Source organism: Neomonachus schauinslandi, chromosome 5, assembly GCF_002201575.2.
Source record: "Neomonachus schauinslandi chromosome 5, ASM220157v2, whole genome shotgun sequence".
NCBI classification, from domain to species: Eukaryota; Metazoa; Chordata; class Mammalia; order Carnivora; family Phocidae; genus Neomonachus; species Neomonachus schauinslandi.
This window is the reverse complement of record NC_058407.1, coordinates 68,770,569-68,787,126: the sequence shown is the minus strand read 5'-3', so window position 1 is coordinate 68,787,126 and position 16,558 is coordinate 68,770,569. Positions and strand designations below refer to the sequence as shown.

The window sequence follows — 16,558 nt, the reverse complement described above, 5'->3', positions numbered from 1 at the left end:
TTTAATGCAAGTCCCCCTCTACGACCACCCTTTTTATTTTGCTTAGAAAATGCTTAGAAAGCCTTCGCGATAGAGATTAAGTGGTTTAAATATCACCTCCTTGGTAAAAACCCAGAGCAGTTGTTCTCAGCCCCTTGAGCTGCATACAATATTGCTCCTAACACAGGGCTGCCTTGGTTGTTTTGTGATTTCTGTTCTTGTGTTCTTTTATGCCCACTGGGCTTTGAGAACCTGAATGAAGAGAATCACTCGAGTCTTACCCAGTACAATCCTTTGCACATATTAGGGACTCAAAGACTAAGAAAGAATAAATTTAGAAAAAACTAGGAAAAGCACAGAAACTTTAAAGCTGGCCAACATCATCTAAAACCCATTGAAGGACATTTCATTTTCACTCATGTCAAGTCCTGTTTAATAGAACAAATGTTTTAAGCTCCTAACTCCATGACATGGAGATGAGAGGGACAGAGTGGCAGTGGTGAAAGGGAGCAGGGCTTACTGGGTCTGAGAAACACAGTTTCTCTGTGTTTCTTTCTGCTCTGCCTTGGAGGACAAGCAATAGAACTACACTTAAAATCCAGAAGATTTTTCATTCCTGTCAACCTTTTCAGAGCTTCTGCATTCTGAGGTCTTAGTTTTGTTAGGGTAGATGGTGGTAGTGTTGTGGGGGGTGCAGCGGTTGTTTGCTCACCTTGTGGGTTTTCTGTGTGTTTTGCCATTTCTACTCAATTTTACTTAGACTATGTCTGAGGTCTACCTGGGAGCCTGGTATCCACAATAACTAGGTTTGGCTACCAAATATAATTTGTATGGCCTCAAGGCACATGGTGAAATCTGATGCTGAAAACAACCTAATTCACCAAGGCTGAAACTGCTATGAATTGCAACATTTTAGGGTCATAATGAATTAAGACGATCAACAGATGTATGGAAAAAATGACTTTTCCTTTTCCACTTAACCTTTTTGGTTCATATGCTAAATCTTTAAGCCAACCTATTGGAAGAGGTTCTCATGAATGTTCAGCTATAGAATGTAAGATCCTGCAAGTATTTCTGAATAGTGTGTGAATTGGGGAAGAAAAAGCCTTTGACAACATTTTACTGCTTACATTCACAACTCTCCATTTTCACGAACAAAATGATGATTAGCAGCTAATTATTTAGGCCATTAATTGATTGCTTTGTGATTAAAGATATGTATGTTAATTATACTTTAAAATGGAGGTACTTTAAGAATTGAAAAGAATGGATACTGCCTTCAATGTTTTAGTAATTAAATGTTGTGGAAAAGTACATTGTGGTTAAAAAACAATTCCATAGCTTTCTATTTTTTTGTGTTTTTTATAATAAATCTTTAGTATAAAAAATGTTTTAAAAGACTCTGGCTTTTCTTGTACCATTCTCTTTCTGATAATGAACACTAAGTGTGAATGCGAAACCCTGCATATCATTATGTGAAACATTTATGCATTCAGAGTGTCTACTTGGTGGTTTTCTTAAGAAGCTAAACAATTCATTAAACAAGCTGCTCCTGAATGGTAGATCAGAACAAGCATAAGCTGCCTTCTGTAGAATTCTATTGTGAAGCTGTACCCATTTGTGTTTTCTTTGAAGCCATAAAAATGAAACCCTTATGCTCATATTAAAAGCATAAGAAAGGCATCTATTATGTCAATAGATTTAAAACACGGCCTTAGACACAGTGAGAACCACTCCAAAATGGCACTCTTATAATAGCAAAGGTTAAGAAGTGCATTCCCAGAGAAAACCTTCAAAGGCCTACATATCATTATATCCCAAAACAGACGGCACTGCAGTGTTTGGAACTATAGTTTATGGACACCTACAATCTCAAATAAATCCTTTCTAATCCCACTCCTTTGTCTAGATTTTGTACTTTGATGATAACTGCAGGTGCCTTTCTCCATTCTTCAGAGAATGACAAGGATATGAAGATTCATGTACATATATGGACACAACTCTTACTAGGACTTCAATGCACAAATATTTTACCACCAACAGATTTATACTTTATAGATACCTAGGATTCCTACCTTCTAATCCATTATAAATCTTTAGTCTGAATTTTGTAGGAAAAAAATCAAAAATATACGTCATGCTGGTGGAAGTATAAAGTCAAAAACCATTTTACATAACAATGTGGAATTCTCTACCTATGTGTATACTTGGGAGAACCTCAAACACAGCAGATGGGGACAAGATAATTCACAGCAGCATTGTTTATAATAATGACAAACTGCAAGTAGCCCAAAAGTTGGTCAATAGGAAAATGGATAGATGAACTGTAATGTACTCAATACTGCATAGCAATGAAGAATGAACTTCCGCACACACCAACATAAACCTCAAAAACCATGCTGAGCAAGAGTGAGACAACTATAAAAGGGTTTCTTTTACACATAAAGTTGAAAGGGTACAAAATTGAACAACGGGTTATTGTTACTTAGCTTGCTCAGTTATCTAAACTTTTGCTAAGAAAAAGCATACTAGTGTGACTAACCGATTGAAGTAAGAAGTTTATGATTATTTGCTACAAATCCCATAGCGAATACTTTTTTGGATCTGAATTTAGTTTACAAAATTGCCCACAGCCACTAATTGCACTAATGGGTCCTTATGGGCCAAGAAAATTTGTTTAAAATATCATACTTCCATATTTAAGGAAGATATGTCAATTATAACCTAGAGAAATACTTAAATAGTATAATTTTACCCAAAAAGTTTTACTTCATAGTTTACCTGAAACTTCACAAGGCTTGTGAGATTGCAGAAAATAGTTGCTCTTTAATTCCTGTCTGTATATAAGATGTGGCTTGTTATGATCATCTTCATGTTCGCTCCCATCTGCCTTCATTATAGGTTCTAAGAAATATTCACCATCATGCGCTTTAAATGTTCCCATCTGAAAACAAAGAAAATAATTAACTTGGTCACTAAGGGAAAGCATGCAGTGCCACAGGTTAAAGTGAGCACACACAGAAGCAGGACCTCCAGAAGTCTGTTCACTAAGTGTCATCCACTGACTAGAACATTTCCTTTCCGTGGTTCCCTTCATGCTCTTATGTACGGAGTCATGCAGACTGGGCAGTGTTCTAATAGGCAGAGTTGAGATGACCGGCATTCCAGGTATAAACAATGGCTTAGGTAACAACATCAAACATTCTAATAATGAGAAAGCCTGTTTGGCTTGGTCCATATAAGGCAGTGAGTGAGAGACAAGACTTAAGGTTGTCTGGGGTCAGATAAGAGCTCTTAAAGGTGATGCTAGCAATTTAGAATTTGTGAGCAGTACGGAGTTTTCACGAAGACCTACCTTCTGAATTCCAGAATCCACTATCTAACTTGCCTTTCAACATCTCCACTTACATAACTAGTAGCATTCTCAACCTGAACATGCCCAAAGCCAAACTCTTGATTTTCAGCCCAAACCTGCCCTTTCTCCAATGGTCCCTATGTCACTAAATGGCAACAGTATTATTCCAATGGTTCAGGCCAGAAGTTCTTAGAGAAATCAAGGATGGGCTCTTGTGCCCATACTAACATCCCACATTCAATTCGTCTGCAAATCCTGATGGTTCAACCTTCAAGGCATAACTGAAATCCAACCACTTCTGAAAATTTTTACTACCACATCCATGATCTAACCTCACATTCTGTTTCCTCTATAAACCAACAACCCCTAGTCTAGTCTCTATGGACGAATCACAGTAATTTCTCAAGTCTAGATCATGTCACTCAAACAAACATGACTAAGTCATTCAGTAAAATCCAAAGTCCTTACCACAGTCTACAATGTCCTGATGTGCCCACCCTTCCCCCAATGTCCCTCCAAACACACAGGTGACCAACAATTGTGACTTCTCCCACTTCCACCTTAGCTCATTCTAGAGCTCCTGGTGCCTCTGATATTCCTCACATATGACAAGAAAATGCCTACCTCAGGACCTTTGCACTTAAACTTCTGCCTCAAGCACTCCCCCACCACTGGTTTCTGCTCGACATTCATCACCCCACCTCCTAGATCTACCCTTTTTACCCAGTTTCATTATTCTTCAAAGCAATTATCACTACCTCATTTTTGTCTGATACTACTCACTAAAATCAGGTTCCATAAGAGTAGAGCTTTTGCCTATACATATTGTGTGTTATAGATGGTGGCCAAAAAAAAAAAAAAAAATACTAGCAGTTCTAAGATAAAGGCTGGAACCTTGAATAGAGGTAAAAGAACTGGATTTATAGTGATAGCAATGGTATGACAGTTGGAAGAGAAAGATTACAAGATGCCAGTGCCTGAGGAAAGCAAAAAAATAGACCGTGAGGGAGAATTTATGAGAGAGATAATTTTCTGGTAAATAGGATTTATCGAAATGACTCCAGAAATGTTAAAACTGCAAACAGACCCAATTCAAAGACCACTGACCATGTCTATTTACATAAAGTATGGTATAGCCATACAGTGGAATATCCTGTGGTTACAAAGAATACACATTCCATGTAGTGTACAAAAAGACCTCCAGTTATTTCTTGGATACTCTTCTAGCGGCCTATGCTCTAGCATATCTAATTCTACCAGTTCCTGTTTTCCAACTATAACTACAAATCACTTATTTTCAATATATAACAAAATTCCACCTCCCTGTAGCTTCCCAGAAAAAATAATTTCAAGTATGCTTATAAGTAACAAAGACACTATTTTTGAAACCTGAGTAAATGAACCCATGGAAAAATTGCTTTCCGCCTTTTTAAAAAAGCATACTGAAGAAGGGAAATGTGATTGTATCTTGGTAAAAGATACCAATAGACATGAGGTGGCTTATTACATATCTAAATGCATCTACAAAACTACTTTGAATACAAAACTACTTTTCCCAAGCTATACTGAAGATCTACCTTGGAAATTTTTATACTCTTTTTGGATTAAGATCTAACTTCTATATGTCTATCCTAACGTTCCAATAAGGCTGCACAGGGGTCAAACTTGAATTCCCACATGGACGTGAGAACAGCTCTATCCAGAGTCTATCAGAACCTCCTTTTACGTTGTGCTAGAATATGGCCTTTATAAGTCAAAGGCTTTTCTTCAACAAGAACCTTATGTTTTAGAATACTTCAAGAATAATCAGTCTTCAAAGTGACTGCTCTGTGTTTATACATGAGGAACTTATGTTACTTCTATCATCTTTTCTATAATCCACCCTGTTGCAGAGGACTTTCTGTTCAAGTAAAAGTATTAGAGCTTTGCCTAAAGGCTCTTAAGGATGCATTTTTTTTCCAACTTGGAAAGGAACCTGGTAAGAAATTGGAGGACTTAAAACAGGTGGTTCATAGAATTATATTTAGATCATGCCATATTTTTAGCAACCTGCCTATCTGCAGAGGGCCACTGCAATTTGATTCGTGAGAAATGCCAATCAAATTCCAGACACTTTCTTTTAAGGACTATTAAAAGCAGCAAAACTAGTTTTCACTTGGGCAAGGGTTTCCCAGTTATTGGAGCAATGATCTATTTGCCAAGCTGTACTGAAAGGCAGTAAGTGATTATATATACAACTGGTTCCAATTTATTTTCATGGGTCAAAATTTTTATGTTTAGAGTATTTTTATATATGTAATTGTTTTTCCAAAATGTTACTTCATATTGTGGCATTTATACATACTTTTTTCCAAATACATGGCAAACACATGTACTATAGCCACAACCAATAATGTACTCAGATTTCATTAAAGAGTAAAAACAAGTAGAATATGTAAATCGTTTGGACGCTTTTCCCAAATTGTTTACAGTTATCACATTAGTATTGGCAACTACAGAACATTCAAAAATAATGTCTGATTGAGTATGGCAATTAGAGCCTCCACTGAGAATTTTAGTAACAAATTGCTCTCAATTAATAAAATTAGATTTTAATTTCAGGGTTGGATCACCAGCAATTAAGTTTTTCAGTCTTCATGGTGGTAGTTATTCATAAGTCATATAATGAGAATCAGTTTAATGCTATTTATAATAGGAGCCTGAATAGGAGTCCTGTGTTTGCACTTACAGAAACTTGGGCAAGTCACTTCATATCAGACTCTCAATTCCATGACTTGTAGAGCAAAACAGAAGTAAATCTACCTAATTTCCCGAGAAAGGCAAGGTGTTAAAATGTCAATGATTTTGAAATGGGATGAAAAATTCTCCACTAAAAACACAGATGTTACGGGTGCCTGGGTGGCTCAGTTGGTTAAGAGACTGCCTTCAGCTCAGGTCATGATCCTGGAGTCCTGGGATCGAGTCCCGCATCGGGCTCCCTGCTCGGCAGGGAGTCTGCTTCTCCCTCTGACCCTCCTCCCTCTCATGCTCTCTGTCTCTCATTCTCTCTGTCTCAAATAAATAAATAAAATCTTAAAAAAAAAAAAAAAAAAACACAGATGTTACAGCCACCCTTTTCCCCCTAGGCAGACTGTAACTGTTACGTAATGAAAGATTGTGAAGATGAACTCAGATTCATTTTTACTTTGGGATCCTCCATTCGATGCATAAGGTTTTTTCTCCCAAACAGTTCATTATAACACCACTGATGAAGCCTAGGAAATAGCGTATTACACATAAGCACGCATTGAATGAATCAACAATATGAAGAAAATCTAGTTGGTTCCACAACGCTGAAGTAGAAAATTCTAAGGTTTCCAATAAGAGGAGTCTTTCTTCCCTCTAGCAGCATTCCTTATTCCCCTTTCCATGGGAGAACTCCAGATCTCCAGTATAAAAGTGAGAAGGGGCAATAAAGAAAAAATGCACTACCTATACTTCCCCCCAAAAAGAGAACACTCTCACCAATCCTTGCTCATAAGCATCAAGAAAAGGACTCTGAACTCATCATCCACCTAAGCCTTAGGTAGCCAAGGGAGTCTGATGCAAGTAGTGTCCCAGCAACATCAATAACAAGGAATAAATTCTGTAATAGTTTTCTTTCTTGTAGGCACAAAGGTGTTTTTGAAGTTATAGGAACTCACTAAAAGTGGAAAGAATGGTCAACATTCTTGGGGATCTAGGGAGTGGTTCTCAGGACAGTCTCTCCTGACTTCTTACTGAAATATCTGGATACATAAAACCTAAAATTATAACAATTAAGAACTTGTAAGAAATCATTCAGAACGGTTTTGTAGGTGTATAATGGAAATATCTTTTTTTTTTTTAAGATTTTGTTTATTTATTTCACAGAGAGAGACACAGCGAGAGAGGGAACACAAGCAGGGGGAGTGGGAGAGGGAGAAGCAGGCTTCCCACTGAGCAGGGAGCCTGATGTGGGGCTCGATCCCAGGACCCTGGGATCATGACCTGAGCCGAAGGCAGATGCTTAACGACTGAGCCACCCAGGCGCCCCAATGGAAATACCTTCATGATCGATTGTTGAAATATTATGTCAAGTTTACTTGAAAATATGTAAAATCTAGAAGGACACATGCCATACACCTGCCAGACGATGTCATATTTATAGTCTGTTTTTTTTCTAGTTTCTTATGATTTACAATTAACATATGTACTTTTCAATTATTTAGGCAAATATTCTTCATTTTCTTATCTCCCACTGTATTTTTCCCTAAAGTTTACCATATACTGTGGTTTTGTTCTACTTTAGTACAGCTGGACTTCTACTGAGCTTATTGGTGAGGTGAGAATACAATACTTTGCTTTTCAGTAGGAGATATTCTTAACATTCAGTTTTAACATAAATGCCTTCTAGACTTTGGCAACTGTCGCAGAAAACTAACTTGAAGCAATTACCAAAACTTGATCTGCCATCAGAAGTCAACTAAATTTTTGAGGTATTAAGTTGTCAAAGAAACCATGGCCTAGACTAAAGAAGCCTTGACTGCTTCAGTTGTAACATAATCCATAGACCCTCAATTACCTCAGCATTCCTGAAAACTGTCCCCACTCCCACCACCTGACAGCATCCTCCCGGAAGCTTAGATGTGGCCATGGAGACCCTCGCAGAGAGCAGAACCAGAGGCCTTGCTGACTGGACTTCCCAGAAAGAGGAATCAAGGAAGGGAATCAAAGGACTCTCTTGCCATAGTAGATCTCCACAGCCCCTCTGCAGAAGAAGTCCAAGATTGCTATAAATCAGTTACTAATAGGTGCCTCTTCTTTCCACAGGAAGTTTAAGATTAGGGTTGCAGTCATGCTGTATATAGGGCTGGGGATAAAGACAGTGCCTCTGTGAGGTTGTCTCCTTGTAGACAAGATGACTGTGATGTGTAGGAAGAGAACAAATGGACATTTGATGAATAAAAGGACAGCCTGTGGTAAAGACTGGTGGTGATCAACAGTATCTATTCTCTCTTGCTCCTGGTCCTATTACTTGCCCCTCATTTTCTAGCCCTTTGCATCTGAGTAGAGCCAGGCATCAGTAGAATGTAAACAGAAGTAGTGTGTCACTTTTGGACTAAGGTAGACAAGAGCCAATATGGCTTCATGCTATTACTGTGGTAATAAAGCATTCATGTAGCTCATGAATATTTGAATGTTCTTATAATGACATTATTGTACCACCGGTATCTAACAGTGGTTAGTATATAATAAATGCTTTCTAAGTATTTGTTCAAAAAAGAATCTTTCTTCCCCTGAATAGTATGAATTGAATAGCTTAAGTATATTTTATAGAAAACAGGAAGTATGAGCAAAACAATAAAGACTCAGGTAACAAGGTACGATATAACCCCATATGAATGATACCACTTAGATACCTAAGACTTAACCTATGCACAATTTTTTAATGTATGTCCAAGTATTTCAACTAAAATTCCTAAAATAATTTTCTTGCATTGCATGACTGATGTAAAGAACTAGCCTAATTACTTAGCACATTAAAAGCTGCTTTAGCTCATTCATCCATCTATGTTATCGAGCATTTTTATGTTCTGTATTGGGTGTTACAATCATCTCTGCAGTTAAAATCTAAAGTAGAAGTGTGAACAACCACAATTCAATATATGGTGTATAAGCAGTCATCCAGTAGTGGAACAAAGGCAGGTCTGGTCAGCTCTGCCTAGAGAAGATCAGAGAAAAGGAAAGGCTTAAAATTGATCTGAAGGATTAAGAGTTTAAGAGAAAGGATATTCTAGACAAAGGAAATATAAACTCAAAGTATCGTGAATAATATATAAACCTATTCTGGAACCAAACACATGTTTCTAGAACTAGCTCTTACTTGCCACCTGTTCTGTCATTATCTTTCTTGGTTAATGGTCACAGGATCATGCTGTCATTTAAGTAAGCCAAAAATCATTTTGATCTCCTTTTAGGGTCCAAAATTCTAATGTGTCTTCTGCAAGGCTGTTCAACTCCAGCACTGACATTTAGAGTTATTTGTGTAGGAGACTGTTCTATGCAGTGGGGGAAGTTTAGCAACATCCCTGTCCTCTAGCCAGTAGATGCTAGGAGCACCCACTATACACACCCCCAATTGTAACTGCCCAAATGGTCTCCAAAGCATCACCAAGAATCCCAAGGGACAAAACTGCCCCCAGTTGAGAACCTCTGGTCTACAGTAGCATACCCTCCATAGGCACCCACTCTTCCCCTTCGCTGATACAACCATTTTATTTCAAGGGGCTCCTCTTCCCTACCCATGGTCCACTAAAAGAGTGGTGCTTTCAGTGACTCTCTGCCTCCCCCATACCCTTCACAGTACTGCATTAGGGGAGGCCCCTCCTACCACATGAAACCAACCCACCATCCCAGCTCCAGCCTCACTCTTTCACAGTGAGTCCAAGCCTTAATGTGAGGTCTGCCTCACCCTCCCTTCCCAATCCACCCACTTTTCCAGCTGCTCAGGGCCATAAGCAACCCTTGACTTCCCATATCCACATGGAGTCATCCCTGAAAGTCCAATTGAGAGTCCTATTTCCAGCACAGGTCTCAATGCCCTTACTCCTTCCTCAAAGTTCACACAGCACTTTCCATATTCCTCTCAACAGCATCAAACAGACTCCAAACGTTTGTGTGCCTGGTGTCAGTATATGGTGGCCCTGAGAACGCTAAGCATAATTGGTCAGGAGTCCCAGCTATTGGGGTTTAAACTCCATCATTGTTTGCAGCCCAGCCATCTCGCTCTCAAGTGCTACTCCCATTTAGTAATGGAGTGTGACGATACCAAAGGTATACTCATCCTTAGGTGGGAGATTCTTCTCCCAGCCCAATTTGGCTTGGGGCAAGCTTTGTTGAACCTTGCTTAGACTCCCCAGCAGGCTTGGATGCCTCTACCCAACATTCTCATCCTCCCCGTTTCAAATTTCACCAGTCTATTTTCTCTGACATGGGCACTTCTCCTAAATAAAATGTTTGCACACACAATCCCATCTTGTCATTTGCTTCTTGGAGACCTAGACGAAGACTAGAATTTTAAGAGGCATAAGAAATTCTCCCTTGTATTGGAGTACTTGATGGAGTATGTGAATAACTAAGAGGTCCTTGTGAATTTTTTCCACAAAAAACTATGAATACAGAATGGCATATGTAATGATCTGGGGCTGTGTTAGTTGTGGGCAAATAGGAAGTTCAGAAAATTTTCCCAGAATAGACCAAAACCAGTAAAGACACAGATAGGAAATAACCGTATGGAAACTGAACCAGAAGTCACTAAAGCAACTGAATAATCAGAGCATTAGTGCCTGACATGCTGCAGAATGGTTAGGAGAAACTTCAAAAAAGTACACAGCACCACTGCAAGTTACTGCAGAAGGGAGAACACTGTAGAAGCCAGATGCAATGTCTGGTTTTATGACATCTGGAAACGGTTTCTTTCAACCAAAAAGACTGCATTGCCTCAAATCCCACCAAAAAATAGTGAAGTTAACAGTCTAGGCAGTCGCGTTAGTCCCTGAGGGCCTTTGGAAGAAGGGAACCCAATGGGTAATATGAGAAGAGGCTTAGTAGGCACAGAGGTTGTTGGGAAAAGCCTCTGTATAATTTATATGTGCCATCCTGACAATATACACCCAAAATTCAGCTCATTAAAATACTGACCTCTACTTTGGCAATAGTGCTAACGTTATGAGAAGATCGAGAATAGGACCATGAAAACAAAGCTTAAAGTTGAATATAGAGGTATTAAGACCTGATAACTATACGTTCTGTGACAGTTTATCAATGGACTAAAAAAGTCTGATGAGCCATTATGACTTGCAGGTAACTTTGGGATTCAGTTCCATTTTCATATCTACTGTAGATTTTACAAATGAATAAATCTGTTCAGACATGTTTGAATTGTTATACTTATGAGAAATTAAACAGAAAAGCAGAAGTTATACACACATGAAACAAGACTTCTGGCAGACCCTTCTGGTTCTTGGCCCAAAACACTTAAAAGTACTAGTCAGGGTTCAGTGATTTAGTGAAATATGTAAATACCAAGACTTCTAAGAACGGGAAAAAAAAATATACAGAAATTAAAGTCTGCATGTTGAGGGTTAAAGCAACACTAGCATTCCACTAAATGGAATTCATGTGTCAATTTTTTTTTAAATGATTGCACATAGATATTTTGAAAGCATTTTGGTTTTCATTCCCTTCCTCTAAAATACATTCCTCAGTAGCCACCAGAGAGAGGGTAAATGCTACCTGAAGTGGGAAGATGGGAGGGGGAACTGATCAACTAAACAAGATTCGAAAGGGGAACTTCATGGATTCCTGGAAGAAAAGGGGGACAGGAGACATAAGAAACATGACAAGATGTACATGTGCCAACTTCTCCACCGAGGATTAAGATCCTAGAGACAGAAGACATGTTAGTTTAAGGGAACTGCCAAGAGAAATGCTTCAGCATGCTAAGTGGGATTCAGGGAAGGGACCCTCTGAAAGGGATACTCCCCCACATACACCCCCACAAAGTTAGAGGTGGGGCAGAATTTGGTAAAGGGAAGAACTAAGTCCCCCTTGACTTTCAAATGCCATGGAGGGTTTCAGACCCGTAGAAGATTCTGGAAGGTTACCAACAGCATCACTAAGCCACCTTGTGTGGTGAAGGTACAGCAGCAGAAGCAAAGTGACTGATAAAGGCTGCACAGTGCAGCCGCCAGACAGATCAGGTAAGTGCTGCAGCCAGACCTCGCAGGGAGAGGCAGCACCAGTGAGAGCCCAGGAGGGACGTCCAGGAGCCTCAACTGAGCGAAGGAGGCCACGAGTTCTCAGGCCTAGAATTCAGCTAGAGGAACTGAAGGATCATCTCTCTACTTTCCTCCCAAACAATGACCTCAGGACAAACACTATGGCCTGCTATGGGGTCAGTTTTCATCAGTAGTCAATGTATGCTTGAATCTAGCAATGTAGGGGACAATACACAACAGCAAAAAAAAAAAAAAAAGGAAATCACATGCTCATTTCAATATATTCAGGAAAATACAACATTCATTTATAATTAAAAGCAAACTTAGAGCAAGAAAAGGAACTAGAAAAGAACTCCAAATTTTAAGTCTGGCTCTAACCTTCAGTAAACTTCAATCTTAATGTTTAATGGACTGACAGAGGTCAAAGCTAGATCACAGTCACATACACAAAGTCAAATATCAGTCCGGAAGCAAGAAGGAGCAGGGCCAGAAGATTAACAGTAGTAACTTCATAGGCATTGTATCAAGATTGATCTGCAAACAATCCAGCTGGTCCAGGTTGTCAGTACAACAACTTTATCCAATCTAAAGACTAAGAAGAATTGCATATAATGACAAATGGACTGTAGGACCTACCAGAGGTTCAGCTATTTGAGGACACCATTATTCTAAAGGAAGTTAATGACTGATTCGGTAGAAAGAAGGACACAGTCATAAATACATGGCTAGTATCTGTTATGTATCTATAGCTAATTCTATCTCTACCATGACTGATGTCCTCAATGCAGCCTTACAAAGAAATTAAAACACATAGGTATAAAATAAAGTTTTTAAAATGTTAAGTGTGATAAGGGCAATAAATCTTTCAAAAGCAAAGTGCATACATGAGTCAGATTAATAATGTATAACTTAGACAACTATATCCAAACTGGCACAGTAATGGGTGAGGATGAACTCCAGTCAAGACCTAAAAACATTTCCAACTGTTTCTTGATTTCAGAAAGGGGATACTGAGTAATAATTTGAACTACACCAGCATTATGAATCAACATGAGCAGAAACATCACTAATAATGCTTCCCATCTGGAATGTTTTTCCATGCCGTGAAATACTAAATCAAGAAAACATTAACCATGACAAATTGTGGTAGTAAATCTAGAATTTTCCAGACGAGCTAAGCATTCTGAAAGGTTCTAGAAAAGAATATTTTTCTTTCCTTTGATATATAGGTGGCTGTGTAAATAGTGTTTCTGCCATTCTGGTGTTGCAAGCTTTCTACATTTAACATGGCAGAAAAGGAAATTGTTCAAGGCATTCCATGTAACTGTAGCTCAAAGTAGCATGAAAAAAGAGCAAGGAGACCTTCCAAATTTACTTAGTAATGACCAAAACTTACACCGAGACCTTCCAAATTTACTTAGTAATGACCAAAACTTACACCAAGACATCCTACATCAATTAACCTGAGAGGAAGCATTGCATTTGAATGCTAGAATCCAGTAACCAAATTCCTAGTTGTTTCTTCTTGAATAGGTCTTTAATCAGGAGTTAATGAAGTATCTATTTTAACGAAACTATTAAAACCTGGGGTTTCATAAACTTAGATGGGAAAGTGTTAGACCTATTTTCACTAACTTCTGATACTTAACATTTCCTTTAATTATTATTGTAGGTAAAACCACAGACATTGTAACTTTGTTATCAATAAGATACCTTTGTATCAGAGTTGATGTAGCTATCTGGAGAGTTTATACTCATTATCACTACCACAGTAAATAGACCCCTCCCCAATAGATCACTTAATGCATTAATGAAGAGTATTGTGAAACCATAAGTTGTAGTATTTGTAACATTTTGATTACTGTTAGTACTAAAAAGGAAGCCAATTAACATTTTACGCATTTAAAGTACGTTGAGAAAATGTCCTAAGTTTCCCCAGACTGAAGAAGTTTATGGCTAAGGAAAGAAAAAAAGGTTAGAACCTCTGCCTTCAAGGGAGAGGAACAAAACACAAAGAACCCACTATTTTATTTCATTTCCTCTCTCCACAATAAAGTTTTTTTCTTCCTCTACACAAAATCTCCATTTTTTACTCCTGTCACTCTAATGATCATTTCTTACTTGCTAGCACCAGGGCTCTGTAGATGCTGTCATATGTGGTGCATTTTGAACACGGGCAGATTCAGCCTCTATGGCCATCCCCATACGATCAAGAAAACCAACTTTTCCTTTTGAGATTTTCATTTTATATATATTCATTTCCTTCTAAATTCAAGGAGATTTAATTCATGGGAGTGCTTAAGTGGTCAGGAGTTTGTCAGTGAAGTCAACTGCCCTCCTGAATGAAAAGACATTTCACGTGTGGCACAGGCCCCAAAGGGCCGCTAAGGGCCGCTTGAGACTCCCTCAAGATCGGACATTTTCAGGAGTCTCCCCAGCTTTGCACAGAGGGGTCAGTTTTGCAGCAGGTAGAGACTACGGATCCTCCACCCCCTCCCCACCCCCATTGCAAGAAAGAGTGGCCTCCGACCTGGGTTCATCTAGGTGCTAATCCCTCTGATAACCTCCTCTGACCTCTGGGGTCACCAACCATCAACTTGGAAAAACCCAACTGACCAACTCCATTAACACAGCCCTTAACTGGATCCCAAGAAAAACGCCGGAGGGGCCCGAGGGCACTTACCAGTCCTCCACAGAGGCTGAAGACCGCTGTGTGATCATCGCGAGCATTGACCTGGCCTCGATAGAAGCAGTGGCGGAGATCTGGAGGCACCACGCTGCGCTCCTCCGCCCCGCGCGCCGCGGCTCCCAGGTGCACCTCCGTGTAGCCCGCGGCCAGGAAGGCCGCGTCCGCGCTCAGGTTCAGCTGGAAGAGCTGCCCGTAGGCGCTGATTCGGTAGTGGGTCCTGAATGGCGTGGGCTCCAGCGCCTCGGAGCTGCGCTTCCTCCGGCTGAAGTGGTGGCTCTGAGGGAACACTTCGCCAAACTCATTGACCCGCGCGGGGGTCACCACTTCGTAGGAGACCAGCGTCCTTACCAGAGCTTCTACAACCACAGAAATATGGCCACTGAGCCCCCCGTCCACACGCGTTTCCAACTCCACGACCCCAAACTTCAACCAAACGCCCCAGGTCCCAATACACCCGGGGGCACGACAAATGCACACAAGCTGACGAGAGCGCGCGCGCGCGCTCACACACACACACACACACACACACACACACACACACACACACACACGTGCTCTGCTTTCCCACAGCCCCGACTTGCTCTAACCTTCCCAAGCAAAGACCCTGACACTCTTGGCCCCGAACAACCCATCCCTCTTTGCTTCCCAGCCGCCAACTGGTGCCGTCCTGGCGCACGCGCCTCTCTGCCCCCACGCGCCCCCACCGCGTGGTCCCAGGAGCGAGACCGGTCCCAGCGCGCGCGATTCCTCGAAACCCGGCGCAGCCGCAACCTCTCGGGATGCTTGGGGCTGGCTGATCCCAGAGTCCCGCGAGCCCCTGCAGGACCAGGATCCTCACAACGGGGCTGAGTCACCCACCCCACACCTTCCCCCTGTCCCACTCGGGCCCCTCGCCCCCAACTCGCTGCTGGAGGCATCCCGCAGTGACCTTACCTTGCCTGGGGTGGAAGTGAATTTCCCAAGACCTAGTGATGAAGAGCGAGAGCTGGTAGAGCAGCCCCGTCAGCCACTTGGCCACCCGCATGGTTCCACCCGGGGGATCCCAACGCGGGAGGCCAACCCGAGCCGCCGCCGCCCAGCCCGGCTTCCCCGCGCTCCGCAGCCTCTCCTCCCTCTCGCCCGCCGTGCTCTGCGCCGACCGCCGCGGCGCCTCAGCAGCCTCCGGAGCAGCAGTCCCGGCCCCGGGCCGGACCGTCTCGCCACACCGCCAGCCTCCGCTCGCTGAGCCGCTGCTTCATCGCACTGCAGCCCCACAGCTCCCGGCTCGCTCTCGGCAGCCTCGCTCCGCTTCCTGCACCCGCACTGCCCTCAAACGCCTTCTCCCTAAGTCCAGATCAACGCGAGGAAGCAACTCAACCTAGCAGGAACGGTGCCAATATAGCCACCCCAGGCCGGGGGACCGCGGGGGAGAGCCCGCCTCTAGGGGCCGGGCCCGGCCAATCAGCAGGAGGCGCGGCCCGGACTCGCCCTCCCGCGTGCAGCCCGCCCCCAACTCCCAGCCGCACGCGGAGTGCGGTCCCCAGCGGGCTCCAGCTCTGGGAGAGCAACGTGCTGTGCCTAGTCTGAGGGCTAGCTGGACATCATCATCCAGCTGTGTGAGGTCGAGGTCCAGATAGGTGATAGGTGTGTGAGGGTTTTTTAGTTCTTACAATGAAATGAAAAGCATCAGTTGGAAAGTTTCTGTTATTTATGTTTCATGGTAATTTTAGACTTTTTGAGCAAGATAAAATAAGCTACAGCGGGAAGTTTCTGTAG

General features: G+C 41.5%; 1 protein-coding gene across 1 annotated transcript in view; it reads right to left on the bottom strand.

The window, feature by feature from the left end:
* ADAMTS20 (ADAM metallopeptidase with thrombospondin type 1 motif 20) overlaps positions 1-15,827 on the bottom strand; it is a 168,136-nt gene extending 152,309 nt beyond the window's left edge. The window contains exons 1-3 of the mRNA XM_021704883.1: positions 15,737-15,827; positions 14,798-15,159; positions 2,761-2,923 (exon numbers count right to left, since the gene is read on the bottom strand). Of these exons, the coding sequence (XP_021560558.1) occupies positions 2,761-2,923; positions 14,798-15,159; positions 15,737-15,827 (616 nt within the window). The remainder of the gene's footprint in view (positions 1-2,760; positions 2,924-14,797; positions 15,160-15,736) is intronic.
* Between the last annotated feature and the right edge of the window lie 731 nt (positions 15,828-16,558).